General features: G+C 42.4%; 1 protein-coding gene across 13 annotated transcripts in view; it reads right to left on the bottom strand.

Moving 5' to 3' along the window:
- PSD3 (pleckstrin and Sec7 domain containing 3) overlaps nt 1-14,792 on the bottom strand; it is a 188,773-nt gene that overhangs the window by 89,758 nt on the left and 84,223 nt on the right. For 12 of the 13 annotated variants that reach the window (XR_009763572.1, XM_061633327.1, XM_061633281.1 and 9 more), the window contains 2 exons: nt 13,918-13,976; nt 9,402-9,491 (listed from right to left, as the gene is read on the bottom strand). Coding sequence is in view for 12 of the 13 variants with exons in the window: in XM_061633327.1 (XP_061489311.1) it covers nt 9,402-9,491; nt 13,918-13,976 (149 nt within the window). In the remaining variant the exon portion in view is untranslated. Of the gene's footprint in view, nt 1-7,761; nt 9,206-9,401; nt 9,492-13,917; nt 13,977-14,792 lie in introns of those variants that run through there. The other variant, XM_061633317.1, reaches the window with a different exon arrangement.

The raw sequence follows: 14,792 nt of genomic DNA, 5'->3' as shown, positions 1-14,792 counted from the left end.
CTGAGTCAACTTTCATCACACGTTGCACAGCATGTCTAGAGGGTAGTTAGGGACTTGTAGTGAGTTAGCATAGGGTTTTTCTATGAGGTTCTCAGCCTTTGATGTATCCATTACATTAATAAAGCAAGAGTTCCTTGCACCCTCTCCTCTGACTCATGGTTCCTGCTCTGAACCGGACAGACATTTTGCAGCATGAGGCAAAGGAAAAGATGTCGCTCCTCTCCATTCCATGGACAGAAGCTGACTGGACTTGGCAGCTGAATCTTACTTCCACGCTGGTGATGCGGTGACATCGTCCACTGCACCTGAGGGCAGCAGACAAGTATAGGGGGTGCATGATATGTGTGGCACACACAGTCATCCTCTCCAATAAAGGGAATGGCCAGCGGTTAGGGTCAGGAGAAATGAGCCAACTGCTGCCTGAGGCGAGTGCCTCACTCTCCCTAATAGCAGGGCTGGCCCTGCTCAATACATCCTCTCATAAGTTGGGTTGGTCTGACTTCTGTCACACAGACATAGGGCTGGTACAGATGTAATTTCAACCAAGAGAGTCCCAGTATTACAAGTCACAAATTCTCTGCGCAGCCCCTTCTCATTTCCCATTCCCATCCTAACTACAGTCAACATGGACATTAGCTTCAATTAATGTTAACCAGGTTATTTGGTTAGATAGGGTTTGCAATCCAGCTTCAAACCCTGGCTAAGTGGGGGAGCTGGCTAACCTTAATCGCAGTTTACATCAGTGCCAACATATCCTATTAACTGTGACTGGATCAAAGTCTGAGTTATGGAAACACATGATCCTCCCAGTTAATTAAGAAAATTGAGTTAGATTTCATTTAACTAAATTGTTAAGAGAACCCTGATAGCATATCTGCACTAGCACATACATATGCATATACATTACAGATAATTCGTCTTACACTTGCTCTGTCTCTTACATAACCGTATAGATTAGACTATAAGGTCTCCTTCTCACATATGGTTCTTTCCCACTCGTACACCTACACTGCATCTGATCATACTACCTCTTTATCACTCACACCCATCTACAGCTTATGGTTTCTCTTAGGCACACACATTTCCATTTCACTCACAACTCCATCCTTTCTTTCTCTCTGGCTCTCTAGCCCTCTATTTCAGACACAGGATATTCTCACCACCGTGTATTGTTCAATAGAAACAAAACCCACTAGCTGCAGTAAAATCTTGTCCTTTGATTTTGAACCATGCTCTAGTCTTTGGTGTTTTCCAAAGCAAAGATTGAACAAGAAAAAGCTGGTTTGTGTACCATGTATAGATATAACACACATACTATCTCTCTCTCTCTCTCACACACACACACACACACACACACACACACAGAGGACATAGATAAATTATATATTGCAGACACACAAAGAGAAGCTTTGGTGAAAAGTTTCTTTGCATGCTCCTATACATGAATATACTGTGATTAAAAATTGGAAACTATTCTGAGAAAATGTGCAAGTGCACCTGCTCATCACATCCACATCTGTGTTTATTAACTTCCATTACATGCATAATAAGCATATCATATTCTGAGATTTTGAATCTGGTTGCTTTAGCCTGCACATAACTATGCATTTTAGGTCTACCTGCATAACTATTAAGCCTAAGAAACTCAACAGAGCTGCAGACATACAAAGGCAACATTTGCTGATCTCCATGGATTTTAAGTGGTGGTGAGTTTTTTAAAAATGTTATGTGAGCATAGAGCTTTCAGATCTACCTACACATATGATAAGCTGTGGGTTTCTTGCCACAACCGTATGTGTGTTACACTTGCTAGGCATATGCCGCTGGGGACATATGGCTTGGGATAACTTCCTGAAGTACTATCTGTACTCATCTTGAAAACCACCGAAAATCCACTGTTCTAATAAGAGCTAATTTTGAGAGGACAGAAATCAGGCAAAGAGGCTAGAATGGTCCCTGGTACAAGAAGGAACAGCAGGGACATCATTTAAGATTTTGGTCAAGGGGCAGAGCTAGACATTTTCAAGATGAGATTTCCTGCCTTGCTGCCTCAATGGAACAATCCAAAGAAAAATAAATAAATATCGATCAAAACTCTCAAATTACAAAAATATGAAAATACTGCTGCAGGTAACAAAATATCAGGCTGAGAACAGAAGGTAATATGACAGACAGGAAACAAGCAGGGCCTTTTATAAATGCTTGTTTTGTGTGAGAGTTATTACCTCAAAATACCTATAAGCAATATTACCAATGATCAAAAAACCCACAAACATAAGGAAAGAGATGTGTGCTCTTGGTAATCATCAATGGATCCCAACCCCTCAACCGAAGCTGCTTGGCTTCGGAGAGAAACTGTTAGTAGTGCGAATGGGCGCTCCCCTCCCAAGTCAGAAATCATCTCCGGGGTGGGGGAATTCTTATCAGGACTGCAGTGAAAGAGGAAGAGCTTTAAACCCCTCCCATACACTGTTCCGGTTTTGTTCACTTCCTTCCCACCTTGGCCTGCTGTTTTCAATTTAAAAATAATAATAATGAAACATCAGGTAACTTCAGGTGACACTTTTAGTATCAGATGCAGCTAGGCCCAGGGTGTTAGTATTGATCTTTGAAGGTCCTTAATGGCCTAGGACCAAGTCACCTTAAAGCCCATACAAACCTGCCCAAGTTTTGCCCTGCTCTCTGGCCAGTCACCCCTAGACATAAGGTTTCCTCTCACTGGTGGTATTGCAAATGTGGAAATCCCTCGCTGGTAAGATCAGACAGGATCTTATTGTTCTGCTTTCAGACAGGATTTCAAAAGTTTGCATTTTCTTCTCCTTTAACTGTTTTATCATCTCTCATGCTATTATATTGCTATTTTACCCAATAAGATGGCCTAAAAGAGAGAGCGCAACTACACAGCTAAGAAACCATCAGGTACAGCTTATGTCTAGTAACTCTGAACTATCAGTTGTTGGACTGGATTTGTTTTTGTTTTTTATCCTCCCCTTCCCTCAAGCTCAGAGCAGAGTAAGTGGAACTTCAGACACTCTCCCATTTAGTTACTGGCCAGACCTATAGAGCAGAAGGGAAGCACAGTCTGGATCCATCCACCATCTGGGGGACCAAATGCCACTAAAGCTGAACACATATACACCCTGACTCCCAGGAAGAGCATCACAGCAAGGGGAAGACCAGCCCAGTATCCCATCCAAAGGCCAGAGAAGGAGAAACTACAGGAGCTAGCTTCGCCTTTCTTTGCCAGAAATAACACGGCTCTAACCGACAGTTGCCCTTGGATTGCAGAAGTCAGGCGAAGCTCAGAGTGGGGCAGCAAAGCTGCAGCAATAGCCTCCTGGCAGCAGTGTCACTGCGGGTTACTGGGTTATTAGCGGGGAGGGGGAAATGACAGTATGGTCAGAACTCTGTGGTGTCTGGTGAAATGTCAATAGTTTTATAGCTTCTCATGACCATGACCATCTAACAGTAAAGGAAAGATATTAGAGATTATGCTTTTCCTTCAGATGCAGCTTAGCATAGTGGGAACCTCCAAATGGGGGGGGGAGGAGAAGGGGGGAGGGAGGGAGAGGGAGGGAGGGAGGGAGAGGGAGATACAATCAATTCCATGCTTTCTGCTTTATACTAGTCCTGCGGAAGATAACACAGACCAACACAACTGTCTGCTGGTACTACAGTGGCACAGTGCCATCTGGTGGTGCCATCAGATACTAAGAGAATCCAATAGGAAACTCCGAAACTCTGGGGAAAGTAGGCTTTAGGTATTCAGTACTCTGTAAGCCACCTCCCATATCTCATTTAGAAATACCTGCCTCTTCAGTTCTATGAAAAATGCCATTTAGGAAGGGTGTACTGCCACATCTATTTTTCAATTACAGCAAATCATCTGCAGATGTATTTCAAGCACGCAAGATACATTCAAGTCCAGTCCAGCTTATCGAGTCCTGCTGGATATGTCCAGCCCAGCCCAGTCCAGCTTAAAAGCTTATCCAGTCCAGAATCCTGTTTCCCACAGTGGCCAAGCAGATGCCTCTTGGGAAGCCCACAAGCGGGACGTACCACTCTTGTTCCCCAGCAGCTGGTGTTTCAGAGGTATGTTGCCTCTGATTTGCACACTAGTGGTCACTGATAGCCATATCCACTATGAACGTGTCTAATCCCCTTTTAAAACCCTCTTGTGGCAGCGCATTCCACAGGGTAACTATGTCCTGTATGATCTCCACAAAACATGCAGCTCTCTTGCTACATCTTTATGCATCTGATCCCGAACGGGGCCTTTCTATTGTAGCATCAGAGATGCGCTTCGGTTTTCCAATAAATGTGGGGCAAGCTGGAACTAGACAACTCTGGCCACCTTCTTGCAATGTCGCTCCTTTCCAGGCCTCAACATGATGTGATAAACCACAGGCCACGTGTGAGAAACCAATGTACCAGCTCCTCCCCATGCCAAAGCTGCCCCCAGTTTTCCTGGGGCTGCAGTGGGGGCTCTTGCTGCCACATAGCCCAGGGCTGCCCTATAGCCACTCCCGTGCAACGAAGCTAAGATGAGGAAAGGGCTAGTTTTCTTCTATGCTGAGCGTATGGCTATACCTGCAAAGTCTTACCATAGTGAGATTTTATATCATAGGCCTCCTTTCTCACGAGAACTCCAGTTTATCCTAATGAATGCAAGAAGGACAAGAGGCAGAGCAGGGCTTGGTGCAGAGAAGAAGCCACACAATTCCATTCCCCTCCTTTCTCATCACCTTTCAGTTGATATTCAAGGCACATTCAAAATAAAGGCAATCGGCATTGTTGGGTTGTTTTAGAAATGAGGTACAAGTTTGACACTTTTGGAGCGGGGGAAAGTAATGAAGTACAATAACCAGAGATCTGATGGAATGCAACATCTTCACCTCACATTCACTTTGGTAAGAAAGACAAGCGTAGGCAGATCTTTAATTTTCATCCCAGTTGAAGGTACCGGGGAATATTGGCCAATTCATTTAGAGCAGCTGGGAGGACAACAGCATGTCTGGGATATGGCCATTAAAAAAAAGTATAATTTGCTAACAGAAAGCTATACATCTGGGTGAGAGGAATGAAGAGGAAGCTTCCTTTATGACACTAAGTGGGCTGCTTAAATACAGCGCAAGAGATTGATCTAGTCAATAAGGGCCTGTAATTAGAGAGTCTGAGGCCATTCCGCTGCACCTCTCCAAGACAGCGTTATAAATGAGCTGATTTGTCAACATCAGCTGAAGCTTGCTCTGTCACAAGCAGCCAGAGCCAATATCTTTTAAAAATGCATGCTTGAAGAATTCCTACACCCTTGTCTAGGCCAGAAACCAAGCAAGAAGCAGCTCCAAGCTAAGAAACCAGGGCTGGGAGGAAGACCGAGTGAACAACCTTTGTTAGAGATTGAGCCTTCTGTCCTCAAAATATCTTGGCTGGAAATTTTTTTGGTCTGCTGAGGCCTAACAGCCAATATTCCTCCACCCAAGGGCACCAGCCTAAAGAAAAGCACTGGTTTAACTATTTATAAAACTGGATGGAAACATTTTTTTACAAGGTTTTATGCCTTAAGCAAGATGCATTCCTATGTACCTCTTGTGCATCCACACAATTTTATGTGTTAAAAAATATTTGGAGCACTTTTTTTTTTTTTAAAGATGACTAATAAGTGATCTGACATGGGGACTAGAGATGAGATCCATTGGCCAGTGCCAGTTCAAAAGCATTCCGTCGACCTAACAGGCTGGCATCTATTCGAGTTCGTTCTATATCTGCTATCTGCTGTTTTTACCAATCTGTGGGGGGGTTTGCTCAGACAAATATCAATATTTTTAAAGGTAATATTGGTATTTTGAAGGAAATATCAGTGTTTAAAATACTTATATTTTGAAAGAAACATCAATATTTTAAAAGGAAAAATCAACAAATTATCATTCTTGCAATCCATGGTTTAGAGGTGGATTTTTTAAATTAAAAAGTCCTTTTTCAAAAATAGCTACAGAAATTCGCTACATTAAAATCTGATCCTCAGTTATTGAGAATAAGCAAATTAATGGAAAATTCAGTACCAATTCTGAATTGGGCAGAATTCTAGCACATCCCTAATGGGGACATAATAAAATTATGCAGGGGTATGCTAAGACTAAAACAGTAAAAGTAAGAAATCTGAGTGGTGGTAAGTCTCCAGATGGTTAAAAGGACATACTTTCAAAACAATGTAGAACTTATGGAATTCACTGCCTCAAGATATGATGGGGGCCATCAGCTGAAACAGCTTTTAAAAAGGCTTAAATAAAGTCATAGAGGGTAAGTCTACCAGTAACTGTTAGCCATGACAGCTAAGCTGTACCTCCATGTACAGAAGCAGTATACATTAATACCCAAGAATAGCAGATGCCATGAACAAGCCATAGGGAGAAGACCCTCACCTTCAAGCCTGGCTTATGGGTTTCTGGATGGCCATTACTGGGAAAAACAGCTAGCATACAGCTGGTCTGATCCACTGAAGACTATTCTTGGATACTTAATGTAAATTCTTCTTACAGTGTTCCAATGCCTTGTGAAAAGCTCTTAACTGAAACAGTAATACCACCCAAAGGGTAAACTTTGCATCTTGTGTAATTCAATGATTATTGACTATTAAAAGAACTCGAGCACACTGCAAGTCTGACTTGACAATGAACAATAAAAAACAAACATTTCTGAAGGTGTTTTTAAAGCCTGACAGATGACCTCCAATGCAGGAAATAGCATCACCCAAGGGCAAAATCTGCCTCCCATGCAGTGCTGCTTAGAGGATTCATGCATCACTGAGTAAACATGAGATGTTCCCACAACCAGCTGTCTTCTTCAGCAACCCATTTTTCAGCCTGACACTTTGACTACACTTAACACCTGTCCCCGGGAAAGACATCCCAATGGCAATTTTTGCACAGATACAGCCCTAACAACAACTGTACAAAAACTCCCACCATGCATTGCGGCGTCATCACATGAGTTACCTCATCCCTGCCAGCAAGCCCCCACCAAGACAGGGTACGGCAGGGAAACTCACAATGCGACAATGTCACCTGACAAGCATTTGTACACATTATAGAAAGAGGGAAACTGAGCCCCTTTTTTGTAGTGGGAGACAGAATGGGTGGCAGCCTGTACATGCATCAACATCCAGTCATTCAGTTTGAGCTACATAAAGGGGTAGATCTCACAACTCACTCTTACATCCCACAGTATGCAGAGTCTACCTATACAGGGCTTGTGTAAACTGGCCTTTTGTCTACAGCAGGGTTTTTGCATCTTGGGAATTTCAGAAGCTTATCAGAAGTTCAATAAAGGCAGAGAAGCTTTGTTGAAAGACAGCTTGTCCACCGCTTCTGGTCATCTCCTGCAATGCTTCTGTCAGGAAGTGTAGACTGTATTCTACCGTGCTCTCTTTTCAGTTCAAATGGGGTAACAGTGAGACCCAACCAGGACCCTGGGTAAACTAAGTGTGCTCCCTAGAATATGCCCCACAATTCTATCTACAACATACAGAGAGGTTCTTCAGTAGGCAACTCAAAGTGGAAAGGCCTCCACTGAATCCAGTTTCATCTCCTGCAATCTTCTTGATCGATAAGTAGGCAAACATATCTAAGGCATGCCCAACTACCTGCTTGCATAACTTTTTTTTACTATATACTTTTTATTGAATTTCAGAAAAACAGCACATAGAAAACATATAACATTTTCCCAAAAATTATACTGTAGAAAAAACAAGAATCTCCCCCTCTCCTTATCCCAAAATCATTTTTTTAAAAGTGGACCATATATATTAAACAAAAAGATACCTTCCATCTGGAAGGAAAACTAAACATAAAATCTCTGATAGCACTCACACTTTCTTTACAAAAAAGTTTCAAGTTCCATGGCCACCAGGAAACCAAGAAATATCCAAATATCAAAAAACAAATCCAGTTACAATGCCCAGAGGTGAGCATATGGTTCTGGAGGAGAGCAGCCATGAACTGCTTTACTGGCAAAATTAATAAACTCGAACCATGCTGACTCAAAAGTATATTTTTTTTCCCCTTTGGCCTCTTACCATCAGTATTTTTTGAGTAAGTACCTGCACGTATAGCTTCTCACCTCTAAATTCATTTCCCTGTAACATACATGCACACAAAACCAGATGCATGACTTTTTGAAGATCTAAACATGGTCTAACATGAAAGCAATATTTGTTAGTTTTGGTACTCAAGGCACGTTTTCTGAATTAAAACTGGAGGTGCACTGTTCATTCTTATACTCAAAAGGTGCACATAAATTGCCTGGACCAGCTTCCAAAATTATGGGTAAGCATCCTGCTTACAACTGTGGGATAGCACAGTTAATACTGTCTGCTGGCATCCTACCCTCCTCAGTGAGATAGGGCTCAGGGACAGGATTGTACTTTCTGGGCAATGATAATGCTTCTGGGATTCCCCTCCAGCCATAGCCCACGCTGCATCAGAGAATGTTGGCTGAATCTGTTATTCCCCACCCCACCCCCCAGTTCAATTGCTGGCCAAGGGTTATATTCAACTAAGTCCTACTCAGAGCAGACCCATTAAATTAATGAATTTGTTACTAATGTCTATTAACTCCAATGGGTCTACTCTGAGTAGGACTAGCAGTGAATGCCACTTTTCTGCTCCAGATATCATTGCAGGGATAAGCAGAAGGCAGTTCAGGCAGATCTAATGGTAGATCCAGGAGTGTTTTTTTAGTAGAGCAGCACGAGAGTTTTGTCTCCTAATGGTTTAAACAACAGCAACAATAACTACAACAAAAATGCTTTTCTCCTCTCCCCAGATTAAGCTACTAAAATTAAGAAACTGCTGGGAAACCAGGACTAGGTGTGTGGATGTGTACACATGTAAGCACACGTCTGAGAATTGTCAAGTCATTTCTGACCCTGAAAACAAATCCCTGCTCTAAGCATGTGGTTCAGAGGCACTCTGGACCTTAACGATAAATGTCCAGAATTCCCACCCACCCCCTGTGCCACCATTTTAATCCGGCTCTGGTGTTCTACTAAAATACAAAGTAGATTCATAAAGCTTCAAAGTCCGCCCATCCCTGTCATAGAATGGTGGATGAATCCAGCATGGTCATGTAATGCCTTCGGCCCATCTCCCAGCACAGAGTTTCAGAGCTGCTCCGCTAGGAGTGGTCACATTAAACTTTCAAAATTCTAGAACAGCATAGAAAAATGGAATCAGCATTAAGCAGGTACTATTAAGATATCACTATTCATTTTAACAAACAAATAAAAATCTGTAAAACACCAGCAGCTTAATCAGTTTGAGAACATCACTCTACCATAGCTGGCCGGCAGAGTTGGAGTTAATGTTATATTCCAACAACGGAAAGATAATGAAGTGTCTCACCTTCAAGAGTTCCCTTGGGAAATCTTTGCCTTCATTCATTCCCTGAAGGTTGGCAATGAATTCTTGACAGGACATCCTTTTGCCAATATTCTGAAAGATACATGACACAGAAACATTAATGCAAGTTCTCAGAAAAGAACAAGATAGCAGTATATAAAATATGTATTATATTAAAAGCTCTGATGGACATTTTTCCCTCTTAGGTTAAAAACCAAGTTGTGAGCAGCAATCCCAGGATTAGAGACATTCTTTGTAAGCATGCCTGCATGAATGCAACTATAAAATACAGGTAGGCTACCCTACTGGGAAGGCGGGGAGGGAATCAGTGGGTAAGCAGTCCTACAAGGATAATGATGGTGATGAATCTTAGCAATTGCACAGGCTTTTCACCCATGGCTCTCAAAATGCTTTATGGAACTGGGTTGCATTCCAAGAATGTTAAGGTCTTGCCACAAACAAAAGGTGGAATCGTTCTACCAGAGCAAGAGCATGAAATCAACAAGCTGAAAAGAAAGTTATGTGTTTAAACCCCATTCCCAAATAAAAGAAATGCCAAAAGGGCGGGGGAAACCTTTTTCATTGTTGATTATGGGGTTTCGTTTCAACTTTTCTCTTTTAGCCAGTGGACTGTAGGATCAAGGGCTCTCACTTTATTAAAGCCACTTTTAAGCAAGCCAAGGTTCCTCTTTAACCAAGCTGGATCAAAAACCTAGCTGAAGTGGAAACCCTGGGCCTCCTTCTCATACACACCTCTGTAATTCAAGCACCGATCCCATGTAATTGATGGGTATGTTACATACAGTGAAACATTTTTGTCTAAAAAAAAAGCTGTATATAAATGTTATAACTATTAAAACAAACTTTTTAAAATGAAATCCTGATACATGCTTACAGGATGAAATGCTGAATTATAGTGAGGAAACAGATAATGTAGGTAAATGCATTCTAAGCTATGACTACATTTCAAGCAATAAATACCGAACTTACCACCTAGAAAAACAATGCAATACAGAGAAAAAACAAAATATATCAGTTAGGGCCAGCACTCCAAAGGGGACAGAGACACAAAAGTGAGGGAAATACTGTTTTATAAAGTTAAAGTTGGCACTATGCATTTTTCACACTTAACAAAACAGGGTGACAAAAAGGAATAGCATTTCAACTTCAGATGTCATGTAAAATTATTAGAAATCAAATCTCTGTGGCTAACTCTATGGATAACACTAAGTGCATCTACATTACCACATCAAATTTTATTTCAGTCCAGTGTTACATGAGCAGAGATCAACTTTTGAAGTGGGAGTTTCCTGCCCTCCATCTCCCAAATCAAGTCCTTCACACTTGCCCAAAAGCCATGGGGCACTAGGGAAGTGTCTGGCAGTGAGAGAAGGGAACTTCTAAAAATCAGATGGGGCAGCTTGCCCAAGCCAAGTTCAAAATTTGCTCATTCCCCACAGCCAAATTACCAGCAACCTACTCACCTTAACAAAAATTTGTGTTGTTTCAGTGCTGTCCAACACCCTTTGTTCTCCTGGCTGTTGCTGCTACTCAGCCCATTTCTATTCTTCTTCATCGCCACTTCCATTTTCCTCAACCTCATTTGCCCAGGTGGCTGTTTAAACCTACTGGCTCTGGCACTACATAATTTTGTTGATGAGCACATGTGATATCATCACATCAGAAGTATGTCATGATGTTATTTACAAAATCATATGAGTTGCCACAGCCAATAGAATTAGATGGGAATGTGGGCAAAAGAGACAGGGTACGGCAAGTGAAAAAGAAGATAATGAAAGCTGTGCTGAGGAGAACAGTTTTTTGGGGAAAATAGGAATGAGTCTGCAACAGAGCCAAGCCAAAATTCTCAGAAGGCAATTTTCAGGGAAAATTTGAGATTTTTTTGTTTCACCCACCAAAAAAAAGAAAGAAAAGACGCCACTCTGCAGAATATTTTCCATTTTTGTGTGTGGCAGCCCCCCACACACACACTCATGCACACAATGCGCTAGAATGATGCTAGGTTTGGGGGACCATGAAGGATGCAAAATGGTGGCCAGGTTGCTGCTGACACTTGCATGGCAAAAGAACCCAGCCCTTAGGGAAAGCTGTGCCTTTAAGAAGCTGTGTTCCTGCCACTCAAAGGGTGAGAGCCATCTGCAAGAAACTGTTGGAGAATTTCTCATCTCCTCTAGAGAAATTCAGTGTAATGAGCCCAAAAGTTCTCTGGCTACAAATAGGGTGGAAATTTTTGAAAGCCATTTTATATGTAGCTCTAAGGTTGTATCAAGGGCAGAAGATTGACTAAAACTGGAGAGACCCTTTTTGGCATTTGAGAAAATAAGAATGAAATTAGGTAAGTAGCTTCAGTTTAGTTTTAACCTGTAGGCATAAGCCCATAAAAGAATGCCTTGGCATCTGACCTCCTTTCTGCCCAGATAGGCAGAGCTCAAAGATGACCCTTTGCTTTCTGGGCAGTGGTGATACTTGTTTTACATGTGGATATTAAATGCAAGGCCCAGATAGGAATGTGTACATTCATGTGATGAAGCATGAGCATGTCAAAGAATGCTATGCCTATTCTGCCACCTAGTGCTCATAAGTTAACCTGACTCTGCAGCAAAGCAGCAACGGGAAAATTACTGCTTGATATTCAGGCTATGACAGCTGGTATAGCACAGTGGGGAGAGCCTGGCTGGGAGTTCAGAGGCTGCGAGTTCAAATCCCTGCTCGTATCTCCTGGGTGTCAAGGGCCAGCTAAAAATCACCCCCAGTGAGTGGCACAGGGGTTACGTGCCCTGCCACCTGTGCAGCCTTGGGCAAGCTGCACAGTCCCAAGGAGCCCAGTTGCCCCCCAGTTGGCAGCTGCGGACAAGGAAGGGGCTGGCTTGTGTAGCTGTGGCAAGCTGAGCAGGCCCTCGCCAGCTGGGGAAGACTAACCTCAGAGGGAGGCAATGGTAAACCCCCTCTGAATACCGCTTACCATGAACACCCTATTCATAGGGCTGCCATAAGTCGGGATCGGCTTGAAGGCAGTCCATTTCCATTTCATTCAGGCTATATGTAGAGGTATTTATTTATTGAAATGAAGCAATGGGGCAACTGCCTCCTCACCTTTATTATGTTACAGATACTTGGCAAATTGATAACTGTACAGACCTAATGGAGGGCAGTCTCACTGAAGTGGGAAAAGTCCACTCCATTTTCACAGAATATAAGAAAAGCCTACTGGATTAGACCAATGGCCCATCTAGTCCAGATCCTGTTCTCACATTGGCCAACTAGAAGCTTATGGGAAGCCCATAAGCAGGATCTGCATGCAACATCACTCTCCCTTTCTGCGGTTTCCAGCAACTTCTGTCATAGTTGCAGGCAAGTCAACATTGTTATCACATGGCATGCAATTTTTGTTCTAGTCAATTTAACCCCACCCTATCCTAGATCAAACACTGCTGAAAAGGAGATACAGCTTTGAACTTTTCATTTTAAAGGTTATATAAAAACATATACTTAAAAAAAAATTTTTTTTTAATAGTTCTTAAACTGTTGGGGCATGGTGAGCAGTGTATGTGTTTGTGCCCACAGTAACTTTCTGATAAGTACAAGAAACAGTCACAACAGAACCTATGTGCATTTATTGCACAGTGACACTCATACTTCTGTGACATTATTACAGCATTTCCAGGGTACAGCTAAAAACACTACAACATCTGTTTGACAGAGGTCTTGGTAGGCCAAAGAAAGTAAATTTTGTATTGGTAGGACAAAGAAAAAACATGACCATATGTATCTTGGATAAGAATAGCTCTAGCTCTATAATATGGCTGCCAGGGAGAGGGAGACAGACGGGGGGGGGAGAGAGGGAGGGGGAGCCTCCTTTTGTGCACAAAAGAAGGCTGCCAGGCATTCAGATTCCAAAGAGAAAGTATTCTGCACTGTGAGGGCAATTTAAAAGCTCTGCTTCCATGGGGCTTGAACTGGGAACTCGACAGGCCAGGCATCAACTCCCTATACCACCAGAGCCATGAGAGAAGAGGGAACTGCCAGCTTTTCAGGCCAAGTAGCAAGCCCGCACCATCCTAAGCAAGTAAATCAGATTATTAAGGACAGCCAATCCCAATCCACTCTTTGCCTTGCATTTTTCAGAGACTCCTGAAATCCATCAGTCTGTGCAACTTGCTAGTAAGTGAAATCTGTCTGGTTCTCTGCACTTGCCAACCTGCTCTTCTGCCTGTCTTCCTATCACTAGCTACAGTTTTTCCTGCCATATTCTCTTCCTGACTTGCCCAGTCCACTGTGCCCTGCCTGGCCCTCAGTCATGTGGGTTGCATTTATATTGACTCTGGTTCCCTTGCCCATTCCACAAGCCCTTCAGCTGTCTTACACCACTGTTAATGTCACCTGAAGTCTTTTTGGCTGCTTCAACCTAACCTTACAAGTGAGTGCTCAATAGCAACATGTATATTGAAGAGCAGCTTGAAATATCTGAGAAAATGGGTAAGTTGTGGATAATACTCACATGGCCATGGAGGTCAGTGTTCAGCAACATAATTGCACATGTGAGGCAATGGACTCCATCTGTAAGGGGGAAAAACATCCCAAGCATGACATACAAAAGGTCACACAGGCAGATGGGGGGGGGGAATCACACTTCCTACCCCGTACATCTGTTTATAAAAGAATGATTTGAGTTGGAAAGAATGATTTAAGTTAAGTTGGGACCCCCTGCAGCCTAACTAACACTCTCTTCTCAAAAAAGCAATTGGATGCAATTGGATTATAAAGAAATGCATGACATTAATCAAGAGAGAAGTCTCATGAGATGAAGTTATTGGGGTTGTTTGGGGGGGGAGGGGAAAAAGAGCTAGCCTGATTTTAAACCATGTTTCGAAGGAAAGTGCTGCAAATGCCAAAGCTTCATGAATATCAACCTCTGTCACGTAAACTGGCTTTGCAAAAGGTTTCTTGTTGTGTTTTACAACACAAACAACAATCCAGTTAAATAACCAAGACAAGACTCAAGTGGCCCAAATTCAGTTTTAAAAGATGCCTTGAACTCTCTCCCAGAACAACCACAGCGTGCCCTTGCTTAAAATCCTGTCTCAAAACCTACCCCATCTAAAATGCCATTGACTTAATCCCTTTATCCTCACTCCTCCAACAGAAACCAAAAATGCATGTGTAACTGCACCTTTTCACATTGTTACCTTTGCCTCTCCTTTTCATACTCCTGTTATGTTCCTCCACTGTCAATATTCAAATTGTAATATGCTCAGGGCATATGCTCATATATGCTCGTATATGAAACTCTCCAAGCATGTGCACAAAGGAGGAGGAAAAGTTGGAGACAGAGAAGATGAGAACTGCCTTATTCAATCAGCTTAGCACTGCCTC

This window comes from Rhineura floridana, chromosome 1 (assembly GCF_030035675.1).
Source record: "Rhineura floridana isolate rRhiFlo1 chromosome 1, rRhiFlo1.hap2, whole genome shotgun sequence".
Lineage (NCBI taxonomy): Eukaryota > Metazoa > Chordata > Lepidosauria > Squamata > Rhineuridae > Rhineura > Rhineura floridana.
This window is presented reverse-complemented; position numbering and strand designations above follow the sequence as displayed.